Raw genomic sequence first — 17,237 nt, forward strand, 5'->3', positions numbered from 1 at the left:
GTAATACAGCCATTAAGAGAGAAGCTAACCGGTGGAGTCATTATAAAGAGGAAAGCTAGGTGTAGCTATAGCAAAACACCACACAGAGAGGGAGGGAGGAGTCTGAGGTAAAAATCTATCCCTAGCAAAGTGCCCCTTGCATCAGAAGCTAAGACAGGGTCTCTAATGAGAGTGAATGTTTCAGAGTGCTGAGAATGAGGTAGGACCACACTACAAAACGCCTCAAAGTCTACTACTGTGCTACTGCTGAGTCACTGAACTGGAGCCAAACGCTATGCAGTGCTACGAAACCAAAAGGAGGTTTTGGTTCTGTTCCTGGAGAGTGAAGGCTGGCAGAGCTTTCTAGGTCTGGAACATACAAACCCTTTAACTACTCTCTATTTGCTTTCATTCTGTGTTTGAATTATTCTGTGCGTTTTAGCATTTTGTTCTTGGTATCTTCCTGGAAATCCTAGTTGCTTCAAGTACCATCTCACCTGTGGATCAGTCATGTGGCTTAATATGTTTGTGTAACCCCAGGGTGCACATGTAGTGATCACTTTTCGTGAATCAGAGCACAAACTAGCCGTGGTTTTCTCACAACACAGATAGCAGGCTACAACTGAGCACTGCCTGAACGTGTTCTACACAGCATTACGTGCCACTGCACTTCAATAAAGAAGGGGAGGAAGGAAGGGACAGTCAGGATCCCAAGGCTGCTTTGGGGGATCATTTCCAGATGGCAAATCTTCAACTGTCCTGTGAGAGTCCCCAAATCAGCCACAGATGGCTCAATACTGCTCAGGTGTCAGACCCATTAAACATTATTCCTATAACCCCGATCAGAAACCTTAAAACAGCAGAGAACAACGCTCAGTATCTCTAAATGAAGTTACCCACTGACTTGATATCTTGAACTGTATTCAAAGTGTTGTTTCAGTGTTTTCACTGAGGAGTCCTAAAATGCCACACTCTACCTCAAAGTAAAAAACATTCAGTACAAAGTTTCCAAAAACCACCAAATGATTGTGATTGTTTCTTGGTCACTCGTTAACTTAGCAAATATGTTAATACTAAGCTTTGCAGTGATGATGAACAGCGATTTTGTCCAACAGGTGCTCTTTGGATTCAACAGGAACTGATTAATGCCCAGTAAAACCAGTTCCCTGCTGGACATTGTTTGGTTACAACTGCACAGTATTGTATGGAGTGGATACAGGCCTGCTACTTCTAAGGTGTGTATTCTATAGTACACCTTGACATAAAAACCTTTTATATTCACATTTGTTCTGCCTTTGCCTCCGCAGCATGGCACAGATTCGTGAAATATCATGAGCGTACATGTGACACAGTTACATAATCTTTGCTGGCCATGTCTTCATTTTAGTTATAGTTTTGTATATTTGGTGGGCCACCAAGTTATCACATTCTTACTTGACACTATTAGCTGGGGATGTTGTTTTAAGAAGTGTGAAATAATTAAAAGCAAAAAATTCCATTGGTCAATTGCCCATTTCTGTAGACAGAAGTGTTTCCAAACTTGTGAAGTTTCTGTCTTGGTGTGAGTCTGTAACTCACAAAATCATTTTAAAGATCCAATCGCACTTCTGTGAATCATCTTTAAGGCACGACGTTTGTACAGGGCAGGGTGGGAAAGAGAAACTGTTAGTGTCGCCCTGTTGTTCATAGTTACTCACATGCCATCATCAGTAAAACGATGCTTTGACCTTAGCGCTCTGGTGCAGTCCAGTACTGTGAGCTGTGCCACAGCCGAGTACATGTTACAAAGGTTAAGGAAGAGCAGGCCTATACTGGGGCAACAAATATAAAACAACAAATGTCATGAACCTGGTTGTCACATCCAGCCAGACACTGGCATCGTCCACCAGTTAAATGTCCGCTGTGGTGACAGTGATTGTAACTGGATGGTGCTGGAAGTGCACTATGGTCTGGTTTGCATACTGTTCCCGTCCCAGAGGTTTGGAATCATCAGCCAGTCCGTCGCTTCCCGCTCAAATGATGATTGTGGATTCTTCACAGTTCAGTTTGTCAGAGTCCCATCGGAGTCCACGTCCATGTAGTAAACAAAGCTGCAGAGACACAAAGTAGAAACAGGTCAGCAACCAGGAAACAAGACACCCAACCATCTGAGAAGTCATGAGTGCTGTTTGCTGTGGCCATAAAATGCAGTGATATTAGCTTGTCTCTCAGGATGAGGCTGTGAGAGTCACGTTCACATTCATTTGAACAGATTGTTAGTTCTTGTTGAAACTGGATTTTTTTGACAGCCCAAACAGATGATAGAATTGAACAATAACTGAATAAAGAAAATATGAAAACATAACCATCTAAATAATTCATATTATTTGAGAGAGTTTATTTTTGCGTAGGGACCGAGGGGTCATGACCTCAGTATTTCTGGCAACAGACCCAAATTCTTCCCCCCAAGATGACAGCAGAGACCTGGACAGGTCAAGAGACACGAGCAGTCGGGTTATAAACAAACAACCAGAACAGAGAAACCTCTCTGGAAGAGACAACAAAGTCGTAATAAAAAAAACAAACCTATGCTTCTTCTATATATTTGTATTATTCTATATAACTCTGCTACATGCATCATCAGAGATCCATTTATCTCGAACTCAACGGACACTGACTGGTTGACAATGATGGAGACTGCTTCAACATCCACCTGCAGCAAAATTACCACCTGACACCTGAGTGTGTTCGCTGCCTGTCGATGCATCCAGGTTTAGTTCAGCGCTGAGCTCTAATAATAGCCCAGCGGCTGACACGCCACAGCTCGCAGCCTCGCAGCAGTTTGTTCCTCTTGTCATAAGTTGCATAACAGCACATGGTATGAACACAAGTGGGTCAGCTTAGCAGGAAGCACGAGCCCTGGAGATGCTGAATGAGGGATGATGTGCTGAATGGACACATGGAGAGTGCTTATGTCACTGCTGAGGATGAGCACTTATTAGATTTACAGTAAAATACAGTATGCTGTTCACAATATGGTGATACTGGAACAAACAAGTGCCCTAAAGCAACTTAATTAATTCATATTATTGGCTATGAAGACACAGAATGAATCTTTTAACAATGAATTCAGTCCACAGGGTTCATCCTCTTCCAGGTTCCTCTCAGATAACTGGTCACTGCAGAGCTGCCAGGCTGTAAAGTATACCGTCAAGCTAAAAGCCAGACACCATCGATCTGTTTTCCAGTCCAGGGGTCGACAGAGGACGCTGGTCGCTGATTTAATCTCCTTTGTTCATCTCAGAGTTTTGGACACGCAAAAGGATTCCAGTCATTTCTGAAGCCTGTTTCCTTTCCTTACATACTCCCAAAAATACCAAAATCTGTTAGCCTCTAATCTTTAAACACTCGAGAGCTCTGAGGCGTCTGTCAGGACTCGCTGCTGTGCCTCTAATTCTTCAGCATCCAGCTTTTTTTTTTGTTTTTCTTCTCTTTGTTTTTACAGGAGCAGCTGTGAGCGTCCTCTCCGAGGAAAACTTGTACCTGTGTGTAAACTCACTGAACTCTCTGACCCGAGGCACACATTTAACAAGCATGCCTCCTGCATACCTGAGTATACACCCCATCATGGAGACGTTACACAACTCTACACACTCTGCAGCCTGCAGACTGCACAGGCTGTAAGCAGCACACCTGCGATCAGCCAAGCTTTGACAAAGGCCGAGCTCTGTTGAAGGCTTCCTTTGTGTTGTCTGTTAAAGTAAAAGCTGGTATCAAACAGGAGGAACATGTGGTTGAGCATGCACACAAACAGTAAAACTAAGTATTCTGGAGGAGCGTTAAATAGAATAAACCAGTTGTTTTCTTCTGCTTGAGTTGTTTACATGAAGCTTTTTCTGTTCTGTTCTCCATACTGACTCAGCTAGTTTGGGACATCCATGTACGCACAAAGCCAACCTGAAACATGTTGTACAGATGAATGCAACGCCTCAGTCCTCCTGTCCTGTCAGTGTGATCAGCCTCAAACACATTCCATTATAAAACATTATCAGTGTAGCGAGGAGTGTTGCGGCCATGCTTGTCTTGATTTTGCAGTCAGAAAGGAAAATTTAGGATGCTGTCAGTCCCTACGCTGGGTGTTGTCTTCATCATTCTGCTGTCAAACTGCAGAGCAGCAGGGAGACTAAGCGACTGGAGAGAAGGTAATTCAACAGGGGGATGTGGATTCAGGTCCCGACATGTTGACGTGTCCTACATCAAGACACTGAATCTCTGTCACTTCCACTGGAGCTGGTTTGTAGGGGCCCCTGACCTCTGACCTCCGTGCAGAGCAGAGGGTAACGACTATTTCCTCTTCACAGCAGTCAAGAAGTACATTAACAGCCAGACTTGGATTAATGTCCCACTGAGCCAAAGGTACATTTAGCAGACATATTTTAGAGGGGTGGACCTCCAATGATACTAAATCTTGTCCACACATACGACCAAGTGCAACTTATTAATTAATGAATAGTTTTGAACATCAGATGCAGTCCAGTCCGTCAGTTTGTGTTCTGTGGTCTGAATGCTGAGCCCTGATAAAACTAACATTGTACAACATGTAAACATTTGAATACCCCTCCCCTTCTGATCAAACCCTCGCTGAAGTCAGCATATCAGTTTTCTGCTTGTTGCTCTCGGAGTTATCGCCGATACATAAATAAGCAATATCAAGGAAACAGGGCGAAGGTGGAATCCCAGCAGATCCTGGACAAACTGGGGCCTGCTGCCTCCTCAGCCGCCCTGCCAGCCATTTGTTGTTGCATAACCCCAAAGCAGACTACCTCGTTTAAAAACCGGCAGAGACCAGTATCTTTGGGGAAGTGGTGGGGGTTTGGTTTCGTGTGAGCCCGGGACACTGCGGCAGCTCTCTATGATAAGCAGTTGGAAAGGGAGTGTTGGTGTTTTATGAGCTCGAGGTGGTTTTGTGGCCGTGCGGCATGCAGAGCAACACATTCCAGTAGGCTGGCATTCACAAAAACTGTTCATTATGTAAGTTTAGGAGCGTTCCTCAAAGTTCCTCCTGATGCAGAACTGACAAAGCGTTTCCAACAACGAAACTGGAACCAGACAATGTTTCAAGGGTTGTGATGAGAAATACCTTGAATAGATCTTTATGAGGGCACAAAAACCTCAACAGAAACTCTTTTGTTAAAGATGTTGGGGTCAAAAAATATTTATTTGTCCAAATTCCGAACACTGTCTATAAAGTAAAGACAAACCGAAAATGTGAACAAGGACAAATATTTGTGAAGGCCCTCATTGGTTACAGGTTTGTTTGCTCCCCCATCTGCATCCCTCAGGTCATCCCGCCATCTTGAAGCTCTTCAGTATTATCAGGGAGAGGAGACCGATCTCTACTGTCTGCAACAGATGCCAACCACACCTCTTTTCATCTATTATTTACAAGTCAAAATGAACCCTGCCAGCTCTGTTAGAACCATTCAAACAACATTAACTCTCAACACAAAAGTGAAACCACAGAAGAACCAAAGAGAATCCACCAAGAGGCCAGAATACAGCCCACATACAGCACCTGCAGGGAGCTGTGAGGCCATGAGAGACGTGAGGAGATTAACGCGGAGTAAAGAGCTTACAGCCCATTAGATCCAACACAGTCACCATGAATGGGGACAGCAGAGTGGAAAAGATGTTCATTCGGGAGCACTGTGGGATGACAGGGTGTCCTGGACTGTACAGGGTGCTGGAGGGTGCATCATAACTTGATTTTTATGGACAAATTTGATACAAATAAAAAAAGGAAGTGGTCAGATTCCTGAGCCGGCTTGAGCTGTTCTCTCAGTCTTACTTTGTCTCCAATTTTCAGCTTTTGAACAAACACAAGAACACAAACGGGCGCTTCACCAGAATCATTTGTGTAGGAACTTGTTTTTGCAGTTCTGCCTCTGAGCCCTGAGGGCCCGGAGGAAATATTTACAACCTTCTTTAGCACTGAATGCTCACTTTTACAAGCATGTTGCATAAGAACGCAAATGCGCTCATCACACCCACTCCCAACATCTCATAAAGGTGGCCCTCCTCTGGCATTTCTCAGCCCCTACATAATGCCCCCCACTGACTGAGCCAGTCCAGAACATACCGTCCCCTGCCTTCAAACTGCTGTCCAAACAACTTCACTTCCTTTAGAAGAGCAACATCAGCACTGTCTTTGTTTAACATGTACGCTGCTTTGGTGTATTCAGATAAGATGGACGACACATGCAAAGAGAGAAACTGCATGTTTATTACAGTACGTGGAGGCATTCATGTGTGCAGAGTGAGGACAACACCCTGAAAATGCCTCAACTTGCAGAAAGCCCGTTCACGCTGTCAATGAAATCAAAAAAGATTCCCAAAGTAAAGACAGCACACGTGGGAAGGGCAGAGGCTTACAGTGCTCTGGCCTGGTTTAAAGAGAGGCGGCACATGGCTGGCAGGCAGCGAGAGGACAAAATGTTCCAGACGCAAGCCTCCATAAGCCCCGAACCAGGAGCAGCACTCTCATTGTCCAGCAGAGGAGGAGAGGGGGGGTGGGGGAGGATGTGCAGGGAGGGATGGGTGAGATAGATGAGCAGCGGGATGTCACACAAAACAGAGATGCACATGGTTATCATATGATGCTGACAAGACATATTTTGTGGGGATTTCTCACTCCTGATGCGTGTCATTAAATATTCAGTACCCAAATTATATTTTTCCTACATAAAGCAGCAGCACTGTGAATGCATCACAGACAGTGAAAGCAATCAATTTAAGAGACGATGTATTTGACTCATCATATTGATTATTGTCAAAGTAGCTGTTACTACGACCTTGTCCAACACTCAGACTGCAGACTGCAGTGGCTACTGGGCTTCTTTCATTTTTTGTGGATAATCTCTCTTCATGACTCAAAGCTGACAGCTGGTGAAGGCGGAGCACAGAGGGAAGTAAATACGACTGATCAGTAGCTGATGAGACGGCCTCGATTAGCTCAGGGCATTCCAATACATTCCTGGTATATCGGTCAATATGATTCAGTATTGGTCTGTACGTTGGCCGATAAGTAACACCAAACTGAAATGTAGAAATGCTGATGTTATGTTTTAGGCCATGAAACATTCTCGTTCTCCAACGTGTTGCCTTTCTCTGTTTAATGTGGCAGGAAACTGAATATGTTTGGATTTTGGACAGTTTGTCAGACTAAACAAGACATTTGAAGACGTCGCATTGGACTTTATAGATAAAACAATATATCAATTAATCAAGAAACTAATAAGCAGTTAAGTTAATCGTGAAAATAATAATTTGTTGCAGCTGTAACGCTACGACATAGTTTATTTTTACACTTTAAAATGTCCATTTGTGTTTATATAAAAATGGAAAATGGAATTTATGATGATCCTTTTTTTAACTCTCAAATATTGATAAAAAAAGAAAAACCATCAGCACTGTTACAGCCCTCAAGTCCAACAATTCTATTAACAATAAATCACATGAATACTTGCTACTGGTGCGCACAATTCAAGTTGAAATGAGTCATGAAAAACTTATTCAAGGGCTTTTTTGATAATTACAGCAGTAAAATAATCATTCTGTGGTTCAAACGTGTCGCATGAATAGAAATTGAATAATAACTTTGGGATTATCCTCTGGCATTTTATAGATTAATTGATCAACCAATTAGCAGAAAGAAATAGTTGGTGCATTAATCTGAAACATATCCATCCCCAAACTGACTGGACCAGATCCCATAGATTCCCAGAGACTCTCTCAGTCCCATATGTAGTGCCATCATCAGACTTGAGACTGTTTCTGCTCTCCTCAGTGAACTGAGTGTCGTCACTGTGCTGTCGTCAGCTGCCCCTCCTTTAACCAGCTCCTGACATGAATGTACACACACAGCAGAAACAACTGCCCCCCCCCCTGTTTACAGCCACTAATCCCTCTCTCCAACAGATGACAGGTTTTCCCATTGAACCAGTGCAGGGCCGGTTGCGTAACATGCTGTCCCATCATGCCGCGAGAGAACGAGGTCAATCTGCAGCAGTGGACTATCACGCAACGCCACCTCCAGAGTCCATCGCCAAACAGCCCCGCTGACAGCTGGGAGCCAAGAGGAGTCATGTCATAGCTGCAAGGGGGGCGGGGTCTCTGGGCGGGAGCTTACAATAAGGGGTTAACAGAGAAAGATTGGATTGAAGAGCTAATTGTCAAACAAACGCCGGGCTTAGTCCTGGTCAATGGAGGGTTCAAGTTCAAACAAACAGACGGACGGTTCGGGTCAGTGAACATCCACTCAGCGGCTGATTGATGTGCTACAAGGAGTTTCCGCTCTAAATAGCAAACTGGGACAATTAACATCTTACAGGGACACTTTTCCTGCATTGTCACTACAGCAGAAAGAGTCACTTCCTGCTGGGTGTGCATGTTTGTTTTGGGGGAGGGGTTGTCCCTCTTTAGAAGGTGGTGAAGTGGGTGATTGTGTTGCGATTCTGAAAGTAAAAGTTAAGATAATATATAAACATATTCTGCCTCATTGATAAATGAATGTCAGAGGTACCAGACTGTGTTCTGTGGTTTGTCAACAAACTCTTCTATCACCTACTGTGTGTGTATGTAGTTCTACATCGTGGTATTGATAACACGAATGGTTGACAGCTAACAACATTAGGACTGGAAAGGTAGTTTGACTTTAAAAGTACTTTTAAGTGGAAAAATACTTCCTGGACTCTTTGTTAAGACTCCTGGACTTCCTGGACTCAAGTTAACAGCGGCCTATAACTGGTTTAAATGCTCACCAATAATCCAATCATAATGTGACAGATAATGTAAACAGCGTACTGTTGCTCATAGTCAGATTAAGCATCAGCAGTGAGTAATTAAAGAGCAAGAGAAGTAATATATGTTGAATAAAAGTGAATCTGAACACACCTTCATCTCTTTTCTACATATACTGTATAAGCTACATTAATGTAACTGACTCAACAAATAAATATACAAATCGATGAGTAAGCAAGCAGCAGGTATTGATGCACTTGTCAAAGGTGGGAAATAAGCCAGACTGTCAGTGAAAATACATAAATGTCACTGAAGGGAAGTGACTTGTGCAACAGTCGGCACTCAGATGGAAACAGAAGTCAGAATTCAATGTTTGTGTAAGAGCTGTGATTCGCCGCCAGGTGAACCTCATGTACTGTACAGGTTCATGCCAAAGATCCTCCACTGTTAATGCAGCTCTGCCAATAACTTTTTGTTTTGTGCTTCACTCTCTCATAATGTCTCACACACACCCTGACTGTGTGTGTGTTTACAGCCAGGATGTTTGCCCTCGAGCCAAGGTTGTACCATGATTGGTTCCCAGTGCCAACCTAAAAGTCCTCCTCCCTCCTGCTCACATAGCACCACCTTCTCCACCCCCGGGGGCATCAACACACCTGCTGTTACCTAACTTCAACTTTAACTACACTGTTTATTCGCTCTAAGGAAGATGCATCCTTGTCCTGCAGGGACAGCGACCGTTGAACTCTATTAACGTCAGCCATCTTGTTAACCGTATCAGTAGCTCAGTTTTGCGTCTTGACGTCAGCGCTCTGTCGTAGATACTTTCACTCGTGTTAATCCATTTCCTCGTCAGTGACGTGGGAAGCAGCAGTCAGGCTTAGAACTATTTGGAGTGAAGGGACGAGGCCAACACATCGTCTGATGTCTTATCAGCCACTGTGGCTCAACAGATCATAGGGCTGCACGATTACGGCCAAAATGATAATCACGATTATTTTGATCAATATTGAGATCACAATTGATTGATTTTAGGGACAAAATATTTTTATTCCACTTTCACATTCAAATAAACAGAGCACCTCTTTCACTTCCATGTTGTGCTACATTCCTCCTAATGTACAAATCTTTACATCAAAATAAGACTGGTCCCTACTCCGAGTGCATCTCGGGGAAGCAAATTATAAATAAAATTGCACCGAAACTTTTTTACAGTGACGTGATGTACAGCGTCGCTGTTATGGATGTCTGAGTTGACGCTGGACATGGACGGGGATTCAGTGAGGTAACGTTAGTGCCGTTATCTTCTTAGCCTTCATGCATTCATCGCGCTGCAGTTTGTGGTGTTTTGCACTCTCTGCATATGATTTGTTCTTGCTTAACATCACTTGCCCTAAATCCAAAATACTTCCAAACAACGACTGATGATCTGTTTCGAGGGACTAGCTCTTCACCTTCTGCTCCAGACATTTGACTTTCATTTTTCCCGTCTGACCTCTGTTGTATATTACTCTTTTACTCTGGACAGCAGCCCAGGACATTTTGGCACAGGCGCACGGTGCCCACACAGTAACATGACAGCTCCCTGAAGCAAAGCCTGTACTTTTGAACAGCACTAAACAAAGTGTGGCGATGGGTCTGGCTATGCGAGACTCCCCCAAAAGTGAAGCCAAACATCTCGATCGCCCCAGGTGGCTGGCTGTTAGTTTAGGAAGCGCATGATTTGATATGCAGCTGGGTTTTCTAATCGCAGACCATTATGTTTATTTAATTGTGGGAAGCCAAAATCGTGATCGAGATTGATATTTGATTAATTGTGCAGCCTTAATAGATCACCAAATTCAATGATGCAATTAAGGTTTTTGTTTAATTTTTCTTAAAGGATATCCTTAGTTTATTATCACCATTTTGATCATTCTATCATTCTCTTCCAAATAAAGGAGAAGAGACCAAAGCTAAACTGTAAAATGATCACTAAACTGTCATCCATCGCAGTTTACAGACCCACTTCCTGCTTCAACTTTCACCTCCTGTATTTACTCATTTTTTATTTTCTACTACAATGAGGGATTATTAGCAACATTTCAGATGGGCTACTTTTCAGTTTTACCTCCTAATAAAGTGGTTTAAATGATCTGGATAAACTGTTGCTGTCTGACTGCTTGTGTGATGTTGTCTCAGCAGTTACCTTTGGTGAGCACAATGTTCTCATTATTGATAGAAATTGTGACCAAAACTACAAATATAAGATGCAAATGGTAACAAACCAGAAATAGCCTTTAAAAAATCCCCCTGAACAAAAGTTGTCGTTTGAAAATATCAGGCACTGGATTCTGTGGATGTAAAGTGGGTCTGTGTCATGACAGAAGGATGATAGAGGTTATATTTAAAACAGACATGCACAGTCTGGCTACTGGAAGAAATTAAAGAATGGCTTCTCTCTTCATTGTTCAGCAGAGCAGTGAAAGGACATTTCACTAAAAAGCAGTAATCCACAACAACCAGTGACTTCACAGCACCAGTGGCTGTTAAACGAGGGATGTTCCAGCCGGTGACCGGGACATGACAGGCTAACGGTGTCAGCTGAAAGGAAGATTACCTGTGTCTAGCCCCAGGTTACCAACGGCCAGTGTTCCCTTTAAGCCAGAGGTGGTGAGTCCCGTGTCACAGAGGAGCCTGCAGGTTTTAGCTCCCACTAATCACTACAGCAACTCATTTCACTGACTGCTCCTCCTCTCTGGTGCAGAAATCAGTGAAATTAGCTGTTGGTTGGGTTAAAAGGCTGCGGTTGTACTCGACTCGACAAGCTAGTTAGTAACACCAGTAAGTTATCAAGAAGAGACAAGCTTACCTGGGAAGGAAAGGGGTCCCTTCTTTGACTGGTTAGGGTAAAAGAGGAGAGGTTTTGCGAAGGTGGGGGCTGTCACGCAGCACACGTGACTTGGTCCATCCGCACCTCCAGCTGGAGGGCGTCTGGTCGGTCCTGAGGGTTGACTGCGAGCATGTCCTGGAGGAGTTTCTTCACACCCTCAGACATGGAGCTCCTGGCCTTCTGCGGGATGTGGAGAACCATCTTGGGGTTCTCCAACAGAGCCTCCCCGACAGGTACAATCTCTGTGCCCTGCCGTATGTAGGTGCCCAGCAGCTCGCGCTTGGACTCTGCGTCGATGAAGGTGATCCGCTCGATCATCGCCCAGATGATGATGCCCAGGGCGAAGATATCAGCCTTGGCCGTGTAGTGGCCCTCCCACACCTCGGGGGCCATGTAGAAGTCCGAGCCACAAGCCGAAGACAACCAGAACTTGTTTATGTTGACGATGTTGTTCTGGTTGCTGCCTCTGCCGCCCGCTCCTGCTGCAGGGTGTTCTTCACTGTCCTTGGAGTTCAGGCCAGCACAAACTTTACTGAGCCCAAAGTCGGCCACTTTGAGAACCGGTGAACCAGATTTCTGTGAGATGAGAATGTTGTCTGGCTTCAGATCGCGATGGACAATGTTGTTCTTGTGCAGGAAAGCTACAGCACTCGTCAACTGCCGCATAAAGCTCCTGTTGGTCTGGGGGTCGGGCCGGCGGGACAAGATGTACTGGTTGAGGTCCCCGCCCTCGCAGAACTCCATGACGAACCACAGGTAGCACGGCTCCTCTGGGTAACCCAGGATGCGCTCTCCTGCAGCGTGAACATTGAAGAAGGACAGAAATGACCTGATTAGTTAGATAACAGCAGTCAAACTGTGACATTCAGTCTGCTTATTAGAGTTCAGACCCAGAGGTGCCCCCTGCCAGGACCAGGACCAGTGTAAAAACACTCACTGCATAGACCACAACAATGAATCATACACAAGTCAGGCACGCACAGAGCTGTACAGAGCTGCTTTCACTTCCACTTCAGCACAGTATCTAACATGCAAATGATTTTCTGACTGAGCTATGAGATTCTTTGTGTCTACATGTCTTCAGTCTTCCACAGGTTTCAGGAGAAACAGGTTTGTTGTGGGACCGCTTAAAGACTTCAGGTTTTCCTCCAGAGGATGCAACACCAGTATCAGTGGTTTGTAATTGCGTGCAACAGACAGATAGATCCGTTGATACATTCAGCTGTGTCACTTCCACTTCAAAGAGGTTTCAAACCACAAACCTTTGCAGACTTCTGCACATTTCATCAACAGCAGATGGGCCTTGTTGCTCTCTGCTAACTATCTAAGAAAGCCCGGTGGATCCCGACATATCCTCACCTCGTGATCAGTTTAGCTAGCAGATGACCCCGTAAACATACTCACACTGGCATTGCTGTTACTTTTTGCCATGGAGGTGGTCTTTGATTCAGGTGAGGGGGAACACCTCTTCTGGGCGTAGGACTGTAATTAAGGGACACTAAAGCCCTGCCATTTTTGAGGCCAGTGCTGATATCAATATGTGGGAGTTGAGGAAAAATGGGCTGATATTTGTTTTGTCAAATAAACACACAGTTTTGATATGGATCCCTTAAATTTGGTTATTAAAGAATTTTGAGCAAGTGTGACATTACAGTGTAAACATAAACCTGCCAGTGGAACAACAACAACGACAACGTACTGTATGTGTAATAAACTAAGACCAGCTGACACATCAGCTCAGCCGATTCATCCATCCGGCTCCAATAGACTCTGGTGATTTTTCTCACATAAAGTCAATAACCTGACCAGATTCAATACAGAAAACTATAAAGACCAGCATCCCAAAGTCTTTCATTAAAAACTTTAACACTTGCAGATTCCTGTCTGGACAGAAACTTTGAGGTAGCAGTGAAAGTGGCTTTTAAAATGTCCAAACAGAGCTGCTCCCCCGCACTGACCTGCCCCGATGATCACTCTGCGGGCTGCTGGCTACTCAGCTTTTCACTTTAGGAACTTGGTTACGTGGACCAAGACAAAGGCTAAAAGAGATTAGATTAAAAACAAGTCCTTTGTGTCGTTATCCCCATTTTGTGTTATCACTTGATGTCAGCTCAAGATTAATATTTCATTTCAACAACAGCCAGGCTATTAAAAGATTGTAAACTGATTCAGTCATAATAACCCCGGATTTATAACAGCACAGGTCAAAACTGCTATCTCAATGCTTAATTTCAATTTTGAAGATATTTAAAAGCTAATATCTACTTTTCTATTAGGCCTGCTGAGAAATAACAAAGGAGCTGATAAGTAGGTCAAACTGGACCGATGACAACAATGATACAAATAGATTAAAATGAAGCTGTTATAAAGATAAAGCTGCAGTATTTCGTTATAATAGCCCACATTACACTGAAACATAACTGTTTAGTGTCTGAAATCTCAGTCAACAAGCTGTGCGTTAACATGCTGCCAATTAGTACACTGTGTTCTCTTGTGAGCTGAGGGAAACACTGTGTACTCTCTGAGCCTCCTATAGGAAACGTATAGCAGCTCACTGACACACTGGAAGGCTGCGAGGGGGGTCAATATTACTGTTAATTCACAAAATCATTTTCCAGAGGAGGAGCCTCGCACATCACACACAGTTTGTAGTTTATAGCACAGATTTAGGTTTAGTACAGAGACGCTTTCCCTTATCCACTGCAGACCCATGTGCATGTTTACATAAGCTGAACATACATTGAACCATCTTGTAAATGAGTTTAATGCGATTTTATCACAACAGGAGACAACTGATTTTATAATCTATTAACACAAGGGCTCCTTAAATTTGGATTTGGAGCTTAAGCTGGTAAAATCACTGTCACCTTGTAAACTACTTGTTAAGAAACAATTTACAGACGTGTTTTTGCAGTAAGGACTCTGTCAGACATGTTTTTGCAGCTCCCTTTAACTCCCTGTGTTCATGCATGTATTAATGCATTATTAGTAGCCCTGCTTGGTGTTATTGTGCTGCTAACAACTGACGGATAAACATGCCAGCAGCATGCATACCTTTGAGTGACGTCTCCACCAGGCGCAGGTATTGCTTGGACCTCTTGTTTCCGTGGCTCATCTTCTGGGCCAGGCCCTTCCTCTGCAGGACACACTCCTCCAGCTGGACCACATTCTGGTGTCGGTTCTCCAGGCTGGTCAGGGCCCAGAACTCGGCCAGAGCCAGCTCTACGTTTTCCGGGGCGTCGCATTGGAGCCTCTTCACCGCCACCCTGGCCCCTGTTTTCCTGGCTATAGCCTCGTACACCACCCCGTAGCTTCCCCGGCCCACCTCCCGCAGCAGGCTGTAGCGGGGAGACACCACCACGGCGGGCTCCAGCCGGTCACTCCGGAGGAAGCTAATGGAGAAGCAGTCGTCGTCGTCCTCTTCCTCCTGCATGGGCTCCGTGTGGTTATTGTCCTCCAGCGTACGGGAGCGGAGGACTTTGCCCACCTCCCGCTTCATCTTTGCGGCCATGCTCCGCCTGCAGCCCCGCACACCGCCGCTTACCTTTCTCCTCTTCTTCCCGTCGCAAATATCCATAACTTCTTTTTTGTTGAAAGTAAGCATGAAGGGAGGACGTGTTTATCTTTCATTACTTTAACTCGAGACTGCTGAAGTTTGCCGTCCTAACGTCCGGAGAGCTGAAGCGCCAGCCTGACGACACTTTGGAGCTGTTTGCGGTTTGTAGTGAGGCTGCTGGGGTGCTTCAGGCGGTCCGGCTGCAGGAACTACTTTACCTCTGTAAACAAAATGTTCCAGGACGCGCAGAGAACAGGGGGCGGGCTTTACCCGCCCCGCAGCCCTGCCGCGCGCTGATTGGCGGAGAGAGACAACAGCTCGCTGTGGTCACAGAGGTGAGAGAGACACCGCGAGCACGCTACGTTTGTTTTTATTTTGAAAGGAGACTCTAGTCCTGATGCGGGTCCGGTATTGATGTGGGTCCTGATTTTAAAATATTTTTTTGAGCCAACACAGATCCGTGCCGTGCCGCTCCGTGGCAGCGTGGACTAACCCGTGAGGAGGCGGGGCGAGGGCGGGGGCACGTGCACACAGGCATGGACATGGAGCCCCCCCCCCCCCCCCCCCCCCCCCCCCAGCACAGGTCTCCACTGGACATGTTGACAGCAAAAATAAACTTCTCTCTTCATTGTTGATATTTCAGTGTTCTGCTGATGGTAAACTGTATTTTGAGTTTTACTTAGTTACATTGTTTTATTGTTTTAATTTAGGCTACATGTTCTTTACATGCATTTAAATTATATATATTTTATACACAGTGGCCTTTATATATTATATATAGGCACATTAGCCTGTTTTTATCTAGTGTGAGTCTATAAAACATTTTTTGTTTGTAGAATATGATAAATTCATATTCAAATTCAGACTCACTGAACAGGCACTGAAGCAGGTAAATATAATATTTAAATAAGAGGAGACATCTATACTTATCAAAGATACAAGGACATATACAGTATTTAATATATAAGGACATACTGTATTAAATATACAAAGACATACAGTATTTCCCATCTATGACATAAAAGTGATATAAATGTAATGTTGATGATTTTGAAAGTGACCCAGCAGAGATTAATATGTCATGGAGGGGGGTGGGGGTTCAGGGTTCAGTGTGATGGATCATGGAGTCTGGAGCTGTTCTTCAGTTTCCTCTTTAGCTCCTTTAGGACCCAGAGTTCTTCATAATCCCTTGCCATGAAGGCCGTCTTCACGTGGGGGGTGTAATTGTTGGAGGTATCTGCCATCCACCCAATAGAGATATTGATCTTTTTAATCAAAGTTTGTTATATTACAGGTGATTTTAATATCAATTTGTTTAAGAGGAAGAGTCATCCACAAACTGCAGAATTCACACAATTTCAAACACAATGTGTTCAAATTATATCCTTTAATTCAACTAGGATCTCTAATCGGAACAACATTTTTACTAATTTATTTGATTGGGATTCTAAAAGTGGTATACTGATATTTATGATAATGTATCTGTATTTAGTGTGACTCACAAAATATATGAGACAAATAAACTTAATCATTACCACAGAGTATACACCAAGAACCATATGGATCACTTCAGGTGTAATTAAATCAGTATTTTCCACTGAAAAAGATAAGAAAACAGATGAATACTGATTTAAACAAACCTTTGTTTACTCCTGTCAAATAAAACAAACAGGTTGTCTAAACATTTTAAATCCAACCCCCCTGAATTTAAAAGAAAACAAAACATAAAAAAATTGATTTGTGCATGTTTTACATTCTGCAACAAAACAAATATGTATTTCCACTGGGCATTTAAAGAAGAAATAATGTAAAATCTACATGGAATTGATATTAATAAACTACTTAATAAGAAAAAGAGAGATCTTTGTAAGTAACAATTTGATCCACCACAAATAAATGAAGTAAGGGATATTATAAAAAATGACCATGCTGGCCATGATGAAATTAGTAGTTCAGAGGTTTGCAATTTTATTCTGGAACCTCTCGCTCATATTTCAGGCAGATCAATGGAAACAGTATTAGTCCTAAAGATCTTCAAATAAAATTGTACCT

General features: G+C 43.7%; 1 protein-coding gene across 1 annotated transcript; it reads right to left on the reverse strand.

Moving 5' to 3' along the window:
• Positions 1–1,660: 1,660 nt before the first annotated feature.
• stk35 (serine/threonine kinase 35) lies at positions 1,661–15,233 on the reverse strand. The gene is made up of 3 exons (XM_070910848.1): positions 14,684–15,233; positions 11,609–12,423; positions 1,661–2,069 (listed from the first exon to the last, which is right to left on the reverse strand). The coding sequence occupies exons 1-2, from the start codon at positions 15,231–15,233 to the stop codon at positions 11,681–11,683; spliced, it is 1,293 nt and encodes a 430-aa protein (XP_070766949.1). The 3' UTR covers positions 1,661–2,069; positions 11,609–11,680.
• Between the last annotated feature and the right edge of the window lie 2,004 nt (positions 15,234–17,237).

Source organism: Enoplosus armatus, chromosome 8, assembly GCF_043641665.1.
Source record: "Enoplosus armatus isolate fEnoArm2 chromosome 8, fEnoArm2.hap1, whole genome shotgun sequence".
Taxonomy (NCBI): domain Eukaryota; kingdom Metazoa; phylum Chordata; class Actinopteri; order Centrarchiformes; family Enoplosidae; genus Enoplosus; species Enoplosus armatus.